This window comes from Macrobrachium rosenbergii, chromosome 4 (assembly GCF_040412425.1).
Source record: "Macrobrachium rosenbergii isolate ZJJX-2024 chromosome 4, ASM4041242v1, whole genome shotgun sequence".
Taxonomy (NCBI): Eukaryota; Metazoa; Arthropoda; class Malacostraca; order Decapoda; family Palaemonidae; genus Macrobrachium; species Macrobrachium rosenbergii.
In genome coordinates, this window is record NC_089744.1 from 44,138,942 (window position 1) to 44,152,135 (window position 13,194).

The 13,194-nt window shown below is 36.1% G+C and overlaps 1 protein-coding gene across 21 annotated transcripts in view; it reads left to right on the forward strand.

Annotated features, from left to right (window-relative positions):
- LOC136833716 (UDP-N-acetylglucosamine transferase subunit ALG13-like) overlaps positions 1 to 13,194 on the forward strand; it is a 539,859-nt gene that overhangs the window by 86,034 nt on the left and 440,631 nt on the right. For all 21 annotated transcript variants that reach the window (XR_010851592.1, XR_010851593.1, XM_067095956.1 and 18 more), the window contains exon 7: positions 10,752 to 10,915. Coding sequence is in view for 19 of the 21 variants with exons in the window: in XM_067095956.1 (XP_066952057.1) it covers positions 10,752 to 10,915 (164 nt within the window). In the remaining 2 variants the exon portion in view is untranslated. The remainder of the gene's footprint in view (positions 1 to 10,751; positions 10,916 to 13,194) is intronic.

The window sequence follows — 13,194 nt, forward strand, 5'->3', positions numbered from 1 at the left end:
TTACAGAATCTATTTATACTGTATTGATCTAATCACCATAAAAATATTTAAAATCCGAATTTCATAGGTGGGCTCCATTAGCAATTTTTTGTTAGCAATTTTTTGTAGCAACATAATCTCTCTCTCTCTCTCTCTCTCTCTCTCTCTCTCTCTCTCTCTCTCTCTCTCTCTCTCTCTCTCTCTCTCTCTCTAGGTAGCATTGCTTGCATTATCTAATTTATTGTGCCGTATTTCATTACAAGTTTAGTTGACTATGATTACCACACATATAACAGTACACATAGAGAATATCTTATCAATGTTGATGTTTCATCTCTAATAACCATAAAAATATTTAAAATCTGAATTTCATACGTAGGCAACTCTCAACACTCTCATCCCAGCCATAATTTAAGTGAATTTAGTTTTGTGCAAGCAATACTGTGCTTGATGTATAAACACATTTTAGCTCTCTCTCTCTCTCTCTCTCTCTCTCTCTCTCTCTCTCTCTCTCTCTCTCTCTCTCTCTCTCTCTCTCTCTCTCTCTCTCTCTCTCTCTCTCTCTCTCTCTCTCTCTCTCTCTCTCTCTCTCTCTCTCTCTCTCTCTCTCTCTCTCTCTCTCTCTCTCTCTCTCTCTCTCTGAAAAAAATACAGTAATTAGTGAATACGTGCTGTTCTGCAAAAAAAAATTAATTGGTGATAATTTTAGAGATGTGGCCCAAAGAAAATTCCACCATGGACAAGTGAATGATGTGTTCCACAAAAATACGAGACAAAGTGAACCAACCATCCAATAAAAATTACGACATTAATAAACTTAAAGATTTACTTAGCAGTACAAAGGAATCTACATTAGTAAGGGGTGTTTTTAATGCTCACAACCCAATATGGGACTGTAATTGTACAAACCCTGATAGAACAGATAGTAGAATAGAAGAGTTCGTGGATTAAAGTGACATGTGCTGTATAAATGATGATGAAATTAGCACACATTTTTCAAAAGCACATGGAACATTTTCCTCAGTAGACTTAACTCTGTGTACAATAAGTATAGTTGACAGATCAGATTGGAATAAAGTTGATGACTTGCACACCAGTGATCATTTCCCAATATTAATTTCTTTATTACAAAACAATCCTGCAAAACATGTCCCTCAATATAACATTTATAAAGCAGATTAGGAGCGATATGAAAAGCACACTAGAAATATCCCACCATTTGAATATTTAAGAGACCATAATGAAACTAATAAATTTCTTGTTGAATTCATTAAAAATGTTGCTGATAAAGCAATACCAAACTCAGAACCCCATCCAACTAAACACAAAGTACCATGGTTGTCCAATAAGTTAGCTGAATTAATAAATATAAAACACTCAATAGGGAGATGATTAGATAATTTGAATAGAAAGTTCAGTAAAATAAATAAAACATTACCGATATTAGAAGGAACTGTACAAAAAAATGACTATTATTACTAGAAATTGATACATTAAAACCTCTATACAACAAAATATCTGCAAAATTTAAAAAAGGTAATTCAAGGAAGAATCATTTCATGGAGGAAATATATATCAGATCTCTCTAATAATACTCTCATGCAAAAAATATGGGAAAAATTCAGAAAAATAAATGGTACCCATGCTAAACCACCTAGGCATGCCATATTAAAAGTTGGGAAAAGAACACTTGATCCAAAAGAAATAAGTAACGTAATAGGTGAAAATTTAGCAAATGTAAGTAGTGATAAAAATTTATATGAACACTTCTACACAAAGAAAAATAAAATAGAATTAATAACAATAAATTTTGAAACAATAGAAGATATATTATAATAGAAAATTTAATATGTCAGAGTTGGAATACGCAATAAATCTGCTCCTGGAGGTGACAATATTTGTTTTGAGATGATCTGCCATGTAGCACCTTTGGCAGTCATACTTATTAGAGTTTTATAATCATTTATGGCTTTGAAATTTATTTCCAGATGAATGGCGTAAAGCTATGATAATTCCTGTCCCCAAACCTGGAAAGGCTCCCAGTAATGTAAATAATTATAGACCAATTTCTATAAGAAGCTACTCATGCAAATTGTTAGAGAAAATGGTAAATACTCGACTAATATGGCACGTTGGAGAAAATAAAATTTTACTCCCACTTGGTTTCGGTCACAGTGTAACAGATCTACATTAGATTCTCTCTCTAACTTAGAAGACCATATGCTTAGCGGTTTTGAATGAAAACAAATTACTGTAGCTGTCTTTTTTGACATTGAAAAAGCATACAATACTACATGGAGGTATGCTATATTAACAACTTTACAAAACAGCAACATCCGTGGACATTTACCTATGTATATACAAAACTTTTTGACAAATTGCAGTTTTCAGGTGAGAATTGATGTTGTTCTGTCTAGAACATTTCCACTTGAAAATGGTGTTCCACAGGGAAGCGTCCTTAGTGGCACACTGCTTACTTTAGTAATTAACCCTTAAACGCCTATTGGACGTATCATACGTCGACTAAAATTGAGTGGACGTACCGTACGTCGACTACAAAAAATTTCAACCTTCGGTCAACTTTGATTCGACCGAAATGGTCGAAAAACGCAATTGTAAGCTAACACTCTTACATTCTAGTAATATTCAATCATGTACCTTCATTTTGCAACAAATTGGAAGTCTCTAGCACAATATTTCGATTTATGGTGAATTTTTTTGAAAAAAATTTTTCTTACGCCGACGGGCGGTAACTCAGCGAAAATTTCATAAATTCTTTCGTCATTTTGTCGTAATTTTGCACTGTTCTATATTACCTGTTACATTAAGTTTTATATATGAAAATGTGCACAATTTCATGTACAATACAACAAAATACAACCCATGGTTGTAGCTTTTATCAGTTTGGAAATATTTTCATATAAACCACGATAACTGCCAAAATTTCAACCTTGGTCAACTTTGACTTGACCGAAATGGTCAAAAACGCAATTTTAAGCTAAAACTCTTATGATCTAGTAATATTCAATCATTTACCTTCATTTTGCAACCAATTGGAAGTCTCTAGCACAATATTTCGATTTATGGTGAATTTTTTAAAAAAACATTTTCCTTACGTCGGCGCCAGAAATTCTTTAAATCACGTTGTCGTAATGTTTGCACTGTTTTATATTAGTCGTTACATAAAGTTTTATATATGGAAATGTGCGCAATTTCATGTAGAATACAACAGAAAATAACTCATGGTTGTAGCTTTTATCAGTTTTGAAATATTTTCATATAAATCTCGATAACTGCTAAAATTTCAAGCGCCGGTCAACTTTAACTCGACCGAAATGGTAAAAACGCAATTATAAGCTAAAACTCTTACATTCTAGTAATATTCAATCATGTACCTTCATTTTGCAACAAACTGGAAGTCTCTAGCACAATATTTCGATTTATGGTGAATTTCTGAAAAAAACATTTTTTCCTTACGTCTCTTGTGTGATAACTCGGCCGAACATCTCAGAAAGTCTTTCGTCATGTTGTCGTAATGTTTGCATCGTTTACATTAGTCGTTACATAAACTTTTATATATGAAAATGTGCGCAATTTCATGTAGAATACAACAGAAAATAGCTCATGGTTGTAACTTTTATCAGTTTTGAAATATTTTCACATAAATCACGATAACTGCCAAAATTTCAACCTTTGGTCAACTTTAACTCGACCGAAATGGTAAAAAAACGCAATTGTAAGCTAAAACTCTTACATTCTAGTAATATTCAATCGCTTAACTTCATTTTGCAATAAATTGGAAGTCTCTAGCACAATATTTCGATTTATGGTGAGTTTTTTAAAAAAACATTTTCCTTACGTCTGCGCGGTAACTCGGCCGAACATCTCAGAAATTCTTTTGTCTCGTTGTCGTAATATTTGCACCGCTTTAAATTAGTCGTTACATAAAGTTTCATATAGAAAATGTGCGCAATTTCATGTACAATACAACAAAAAATAACTCAGGGTTGTAGCTTTTATCAGTTTTGAAATATTTCCATATAAATCACGATAAATGGAAAAAATTCGACTTTCGGTCAACTTTAACTCGACCGAAATGGTCGAAAACTGCAATTGTAAGCTAAAACACTTACAGTCTAGTAATATTCAATCAATTAGCTTCATTTTTCAACAAACGGGAAGTCTCTAGCACAATATTTTGATTTATGGTGAATTTTTGAACAAAATTTTTTTCCGTCCAGCGTTACGAATTCATGCATCATTTTGTGATAATATTTTCTCTGTGTTGCTTTGATCGTTTTAAAATTTGTTATATACCAAAATCATCGCAATTTAGTGTACAATACAACTAAAAAAAATTAACTCATTAGCTTTAACTGTTTTACTTACAGCGTGATTTGTATACAATTATATACGAGTTTTTTTTTTTTTTTGCTGTCATATATTCCAATATTTATATATGATAATGAAATTTTTTTCATTTCTGATGGTTGCATACTAAACTTCAGGTAATGACAAAAAATTGAGCCAAAAATGAACTCTTAATCTTAAAAACTAAGCATGCTGTGATTTTTTGAAAAAACTTTTTTTCCGCTTCGGCGCTAACTCACCGAACGCCGCCAGCATACGGGAGACGTTTTTGTAAATAGGGCTTCGGCGTTAAAGGGGTAATGATAACAGTAATATTCTACCTATTGGCATTAAAAGTAACCTGTATGTGGATGATTTTACCATATATTATTCAGCATCTTGACTAAAACATGTAGAACAAATCATTAATAAAGGCATAGTAAAAATAGATGAACGGGCCTCATCAGTAGCTTTAAATTTTCCATAGATAAAACTCGAGCAATCATGTTTTATAAAAATAAAATGTGAATAAATAGATTTAAGAATCTGAAACCGTAGTATACCAATTGGCCAAACAGCAAAATTTTTGGGATTAGCATTTGATACGCACTTGAACTGGAAAGCCCACATAACATAGGTAAAATAAAAATGTAAAAGAGCATTAAATCTAATTAAAAAACTGTTGAACACTACTTTGGGAGCCGAGAGACATACCTTACTGTACTGTATAAAACAACAGTTCTGTTTATCATTGAATTTGGAAGTGTAGTATATGGCTCAGCATCTGACGCAGCACTGAAAATGTTAGACCCTGTTCAAAATGGAGGCCTTAGAATATGCTCAGGAGCCTTTAGATCATCACCAAAATCATCTTTACAAGTTGAATTTGGTGAAGTACCTCTGTTTGTCCATTGAGAGCTAATAACAATGAAAAGTGCTCTAAGAATTCAGAAAAGTGATTCCCCAACAAAAAAATTATTTGAATTAAGAGATGTATTTATAAATAACCATCCTCCACCTTTCCCAATTAGAGCTAGAAGATTGAGTCGCTGAATATAGATATAAGAGTGCCTTTTAATAGTAAAATCACCTCCTCCCTGGACAATGAATAAAATGAGAATTTGTACACACCTGAAATATTTATAGAAAGGTTACTCATATACACCATAGACAACATACAATAGAGAATATAAACCAGAAAGGTCCACATTATGCAATATATACAGATGGATCTAAATCAGAGCATGGAGTGGGATATGCTGGAGTGTCCCAAGACAAAACTTATCAATTCTCTCTACCTAATAATGCTTCAGTATTCACAGCAGAATTGTGTGCAATTGTGTCAGCTATAAAAATAAAGAAAAACCATTCAATAACTTTGTGATCTTTAGTGACACAAGAAGCACTATAGAAGCTATTCAGAGTTACAAATCAAAAAATAATATTGTACAACAAATTAAATTATTTCTCCATAACTTATACAATGATGGAAAAAATTTAGAAATATGTTAGATCCCTGCCCATGTAGGGATGAAAAGAAATGAAGAGGCAGATAAATCAGCCAAAGAAGCAACCCACATGACGATCAAATGTGAATATCCCTGTTACTGATTGTGTAACACACAAGCAAAGGTGGGTATAAAAAATAATGGGCAATATATATGGAATGAAGAACCTGAAAATAATAAATTAAAACAAATAAAACCTAATGTTGAAAAGTGGAGTTCATCATATCAGAGAGAGACATGCACAAGTAATTCTAACACGTCTCAGAATAGGACGTGCTTGTCTGACACATGGATACTTAATGAGCAGCCTACATGACCCGGCTCCCGATTGCTGAGAGTGGTGCCACGTGATGATAACGGTCAGACATGTATTGAGTGAGTGTCCAAAGTATGACCAACAGCAACTGTCAACTTGTGGAAATAAATCAATGAATGAAATTTGGGCAGAATCTTGTACATTTTCAGTCATTCTGATGTTGTTGTTCATGAGGAACTGTGGTTTAACTAACCCTTAAACGCCGAGCCTCTATTTACAAAAATGTCTGCCATATGCCGACGGGGTTTGAGAGTTAGCGCCGAAGCAGAAAGAAAGTTTTTTAAAAAAATCACAGCATGCTTAGTTTTTAAGATTAAGAGTTCATTTTTGGCTCCTTTTTTTCTCATTGCCTGAAGTTTAATATGCAGCCATCAGAAATGAAAAAAATATCATTATCATACATAAATATTGGAATATATGACAGCACAAAAAAAATTTTCATATATAATTGTATACAAATCGCGCTGTGAGCAAAGCGGTTAAAGCTAATGAGTTATTTTTTTTTTTTCGTTATATTGTACACTAAATTGCGATGATTTTGGTATATAACAAATTGTAAAACGACCAAAGCAACAGAGAAAATATTATCACAAAATGATGCATGAATTCGTAACGTGCGGACATAAAAAAGTTTTTCAAAAATTCACCATAAATCGAAATATTGTGCTAGATACTTCCCGTTTGTTGCAAAATGAAGGTAAATGATGGAATATTACTAGAATGTAAGAGTTTTAGCTTACAATTGCATTTTTCGACCATTTCGGTCAAGTCAAAGTTGACCGAAGGTTGAAATTTTGGCACTTATCGTGATTTATATGAAAATATTTCAAAACTGGTAAAAGCTACAACCATGAGTTATTCTTTGTTGTATTCTACATGAAATTGCACACATTTTCATATATAAAACTTGATGTAAGGCCTAATATAAAACAATGCAAAAATGACGACAATGTGACTAAAGAATTTCTGAGATTTTCAGCAGAGTTAGCGCGCGCGGACGTAAGGAAAAAGTTTTTTCAAAAATTCACCATAAATCGAAATATTGTGCTAGAGACTTCTCGTTTGTTGCAAAATGAAGGTAAATGATTGAATATTACTAGAATGTAAGAGTTTTAGCTTACAATTGCATTTTTCGACCATTTCGGTCGAGTCAAAGTTGACCGAAGGTTGAAATTTTGGCACTTGCCATGATTTATATGAAATTATTTCAAAACTGATAAAAGCTACAACCATGAGTTATTTTTTGTTGTATTCTACATGAAATTGCGTGCATTTTCATATATAAAACTTCATGTAACAGCTAATACAAAATGGTGCAAAAATTACGACAAAGTGACTAAAGAATTTCTGAGATTGTAAGAGCCTGACGCCGTCTCTTCCAAACACGTGTGTGTTCGTCGTCCATCGGAGTGGTGAGACGTTTGGCGTCTTCACAAACAGAAACATACAGTTTGATACAGAAGATTCGTTGGAACATTATGAGTACATGATTAGAATGCTTGCATTGCAGTGCAAGTAGTGGTGATTGTACATACATGAAGACAACAATGACTAGGGAGAAACAGACGGAAATATTGTATGGTTGAAATCGCGTTCCTTTAGAGAAAGAAAACGAGATGCTCTTGTTGTCCTGTCCACTCCGATGGACGATGAACACAAACACACACGTGTTTGGAAGAAACGGCGTCAGGTTCTTACAAGATTTTCAGCAGAGTTAGCGTGGACGTAAGGAAAAAGTTTTTTTCAAAAATTCACCATAAATCGAAATATTGTGCTAGAGACTTCTCATTTGTTACAAAATGAAGGTAAATGATTGAATATTACGAGTGTAAGAGTTTTAGCTTGCAATTGCATTTTTCGACCATTTCGGGTCGAGTCAAAGTTGACCAAAGGTTGAAATTTTGGCACGTACCGTGATTTATATGAAAATATTTCAAAACTGATGAAAGCTACAACCATGAGTTATTTTTTGTTGTATTCTACATGAAATTGCGCACATTTTCATATATAAAACTTTATGTAACGGCTAATATAATGGGTGCATGTTAGGTGGGGTGGGGTCCTCCAACCATCCCTCATCACTTTCGGATGAACAGCCTTCACCTAGGCTGCCGCGACGTTGCAACCTTCTACGGGCACGTGTGCGTGCACAACTCCCCCCACCCCCACCCCCACTGTCCCATCTCCCTCACTTTCACCATCACTTTCTGTCTCGTCCCTACTAGCCACAATCGGTGCCTCCTCCTCCTCAGACTCTCCCTCGTAAGCACTGAAACCACTGAACTCGAGTCCACTTTCATGCTCTGGCTCTTGTACGGACATTGGGGGAAAATACTCGTCATCACTGACATCGGGCGTGATGTCCTTGTCACTAGATGACCACCTGCCATCAAAATGAGGAGTTTTCATCTGCTCTCGATCGAGCTCCAGCAAGTAATCATCAATGTCCTCTTGTTGGAGGCCTCCCAAATGTTTACGAATGCCTCTCAGGACACCCCGATGTTTCCTAGGGGTCGAAAAAGGCACAGGGTACGGCCCTTGGGTCCCACGGTCACTTTTGGCCACACGTGGCCGTACAGCACAACGCTCATAAGATGGATCACCTTGGGTGCTGGGTCCCTCTCTAGCATCCGAGTCTAAAACGTGTCTCACATGCTCACTACCGACAGGCAATACCCGCCTTTCAGAGTCCTGACGACGTTAGGACATCTCTGCGTACGTCCTATTGCCTCACAAACACGCTAACACTTGCACAAGTTTGGCAAAACACGAACGCGTCAAGAAATCGCTCTCCGACCATGCGTCGCTGATGCTTTCTAGTGGGAGAAGAAAGAAATTCGCGCATGCGCAGCTGGGTCACGCTTGTAAACAAAACAACAGCGTGATCCGTGAACTCCTAGCATCCCTCAAGGCGCGAGATTTAAAATTTTTCGCAAACTAGGCCTATAAGTATTTTTCTGCGAATATTTAAAAAACTTTTTGTAGTTGACGTATTTTACATCCACTCGGCACCCGACAGACAGTTTTTGTCAAAGTAAAATACGTCCAGTCAGCGTTAAAGGATTAAAGCAACCAAATTTTCAACTTATGACAAGGTTTCACATAGCTGTCCTATTAGTGATCATATACTATGTCTAAAACCAATTATAATCAGTAACTAGCAGAATATATGGAATAATAAGTATGATAATAAAGAATTATAAAGAATTAAAACAGGTCAATCCCAGTGTTAGTACATGAAATTCTTATCAAAAGGAACAACACACAAGTAATTTTTGTTCAGCGGAGTATGGTCACCCATTTGTCCCATAAACATTTAATGAATAGCCCACATAATCTAGGCTGTAAATGTACAGACTAGAGTACAGTAACACTAAAAGGTGAACTCACTTTGTGTGCATGTCCAAAATATAATTGACAATGAATGCCCAGTTTTGGGAACAAATCATTTGAATAACTGATTCCAGGTTCTCCATCCTTTTCAGTTAACCCAATTATACAATTTTTAAATAGCTTTAATGTAATACATCAAATTACAAATTAGCACATAGTTTTGGTTAAACTACTTAATAAGAATTGGAACAAAAGTAAATTGATAACACCAAAGATCTGTTAATCATATAAAAGACCAAGCTCTTAAATATTGTGTAGTATGACAGCATGTTTTTGTGTATAAGTGCTAAATGCAAGTAAAATAACTGCTATTTAATTAAACTACTGAGTAAATGAGAGTGCGCAAAAAACTAATAGCAGAAATATTAAATAAAAAAATCAGAAATGACTGGAATAAATTTGGGTCTTTATGAGGCAACTGCAGGAAAATTACCTTACCAAGAGGATGAGGTCATGCCATATAGAACATGAGACAGTATTTTGCTGTGCCAAGACTGATTATTAGATGGATATTGAAGATTTTCATGGAGAATACTTGTACCTCTTAATATTGAGTAATGTCTCCCTGTTGGCCTCATTATAAATTATGAAATCAGACCTGTTATAGCTAAGTTGGAATGTCCCCTTGAGTACCTGACCAATTGAAGTTGTAACAACATATGTACAAACAATAAAATGTTGGTCTATTACACTTTCTTAACCCAAGTTCAGTAACCTTTAATTGCCTCGTGCCAAGAATCACCTTACAGAGTAATGCTTTGTACCCTATATGAAGAAGTAAATATTCAATAATTTTGTAATTCATTAATTTAATTGTTGCTGTAGATGTTTCTTTCCTCCTATCACTGCAGCACAACCATATTTTGCTGTGAAAAATAACAAGAGGGTTGCAGAAACACTTTGAGGGGTATTACTCTATAGTAGATTAATAAAGAATTTTCAGCTTTGAAATTGATGTAACTCGTTGAAACCAGCTAAGTAGGCATTTATCATACTGTGGCTCTTGTGCATGTATTATCAAAAACTTCTGATACTACTTATGATATGGTAAACTAGGCACAGCATGTTTACTGTCTCTATTAGTGGTTTGAATTGGAAGTGTTTTAATTTCTGTCTTTTGTTGACTTACAATGATTTTTCATATTTATTAAATGTATTGAATGTGATTTTGGGCATTTCTTATGATAAAATTTATCAATTTTCAGTGCAAGCACAGAAGAAAAACATAGTTTGGAAGATATTCATGGTGATGATGTAAGAGGACTTCTTGCCCATGGAATTCCTCCATTTCCATACAAAGTAGCAAAGTCATTGGATCCAGACATATATAGAAATATTGAATATGACACCTGGAACACTATAAGAAGAGGTAAGTTCTGTTTATGATAGCATTTTCAGGTATGGAAGATAATTACCTGTAATATATTGATTAAAAATATATTGAAAAGCATAAGTGTTCAGCTGAAATTATTAAGCCTTAGCGATAATGCATCTTACTAACTGATTTGGTATATATTCGCGTTATCAACAGTAATTTTGAAATGAATCAGCTTTACAGTTCTTTAAAAATTAAGGAAGGAGAATGACTATACGTTCTATTTGCCTAAAATTAAGAGAGCATATTAATGCAAAAATGGATCTGTGTTTTACAACTAAATATCTCCTGGCTTGTACCATTAATTAAATGAAACAACCTCAAGGACAGAACTCGGCTACTGCTTAGGGTCTTTGACATTTATAATCGTGATATCTATCTTCCTGAGCACTTCTGATAAAATTTGCCCCTATATTTAGAGATATTAAAGAGATCTTTAACCCTTTAGCTGCAGAGACCTGGGAGGATCTTGGTTACTGTTGTTTTAACAAAAAAAATTAGTGATAATTATTCCATATAATTATACTTTATGGAAGTTAGGAAGGCAATTTTCTATCAAGATATGGCCATATTTTCCTTCAAAATTTATGGGAATTATTGACCATTTTTCATAAAAAAATCTAAAAAATAAAATTTTTTTGAAAAATTTATGAAAGTTTTAAAAATCTTGCAGTTGCTTATTTGCAATGGAATAGGTTCATAATAATTATTTGTTCATATGCAGAACAAACCTGGGTCGTAACTTATGGATAATTCTTCTAGTGCCAGTGGGAAAACCAGTAAAAAGAAAAACAAGGAATATGTGGCAACAAGGTAGGCTGATAGGCCTAGGTGGCAACTGTCAACCTTCTTCGTGTATGATTCAAAGGGATGACGCTTCAGTTTCTGCTTTACCACCCTCATAGGAAGACGTGCTATGCTCATCTCTCCAAAGCCGGTGTTTTGTGTTTGCCTGCTCTTTCGGGTCCCCACACTGTAGCTGATCTAGAGCTAATGATTGTAATATTATTAATGCATGCTCTAAATGTTTTTCTTGGCCTCCTAAGCAGTGGAGGGTCTTCTCCAAGGATAGGCAGCATAAGAGGAAGACAGAGGCTCCATCTTGGAGGGAGTTCCCTCCTACGATGGCTGCTTCACATGCTCCTTCTTATTCTGCCTCCTCCTTGCCAAATCCTCCAGTTACTTCATCTTCTCTGGAAGATTTTAACCCGCTTCCCACTCTTCTATAACTTTGCCTATGGAAGTTTTGGGAGAGGGGTCAGGAGACTTCTTTACTAATGCTGCCCCCGCGGGTTGGTGGGGGGGGTTACTTCTTCCCCCTTACGAGTGGATGCTCTGCTATCTTGTTCTACCCTTTCATATGTTGATGCATAGAAGATGGCTAGTATCTGGGCTTTTCTAGGCCTAGCAGGTTTACCCAACCATGGATGGTCTGTTGTCCCACTACTTAACTTCACGCCGGGCTGGGTCAGCCGCCATTTGACAGTTCCCCTTCCTGCAGCTCTCCCCCCCTCCCTTGCCTAGTACATCAGCTGTGACAACTCCTCAGCTGACTGCTTAGTTCTCTACCCAGCGTGTTGTCCTGCCTCCCCCTGCTCTGACCTTCCTCCCAACTCCTTGGTTCAGGCAGTAGGTGATCGAGTAACGTTGTTATTTGTAAGAGTTATAGGTATATTGTGCAGATGAAATGTAGGACACCGTCTCCCTCTTTGTCTTGTACTTCTACTACTTCATCCTCCTCTTCTCCTGTCAGGCAGTGGCAAGTTAGAGACTTTGTCTCTTCCCGTAGAAACAGGCGTATCAGACCTGTCGTATCTTCGTCTCCTTCGAACCACAGCAGTGCCTCTCCCCCTCCTGACGTCTGTGATTTTGATGTCAAGGTTTAACGCAAAGTGAAGAAGAAGTCTTCAGTTGTACCTCTCTCTGCCCGCGCCTGTATGAAGGATGATTTTGCTCCTGTTAAGAACACTCGTGTTCTTGTTCAGGTCCGTGGGAAGGGCCCTCCAGTGTCCCTCGGGTAGGCGCACTCCAATATATAACCGCAGTGTGGTATTTGCAGTCACACTCCCCGATCCTGCAAAGTGCTACCTTGCAGGTGCGACAGATGAACCGGGGGTCTCTTCTTCTGCCATTCATATGGCACACCCGGCACCGTTTCTGCTTACGCCCTTCGAGGGGCTCCAGTGTGTGATTCCCTGCCTGCAGCCGACACACAGGGTCCACTACCCGACGAGACATTGGAATGTGAGGGAGGGCGGCAGCAGGGACAGGGA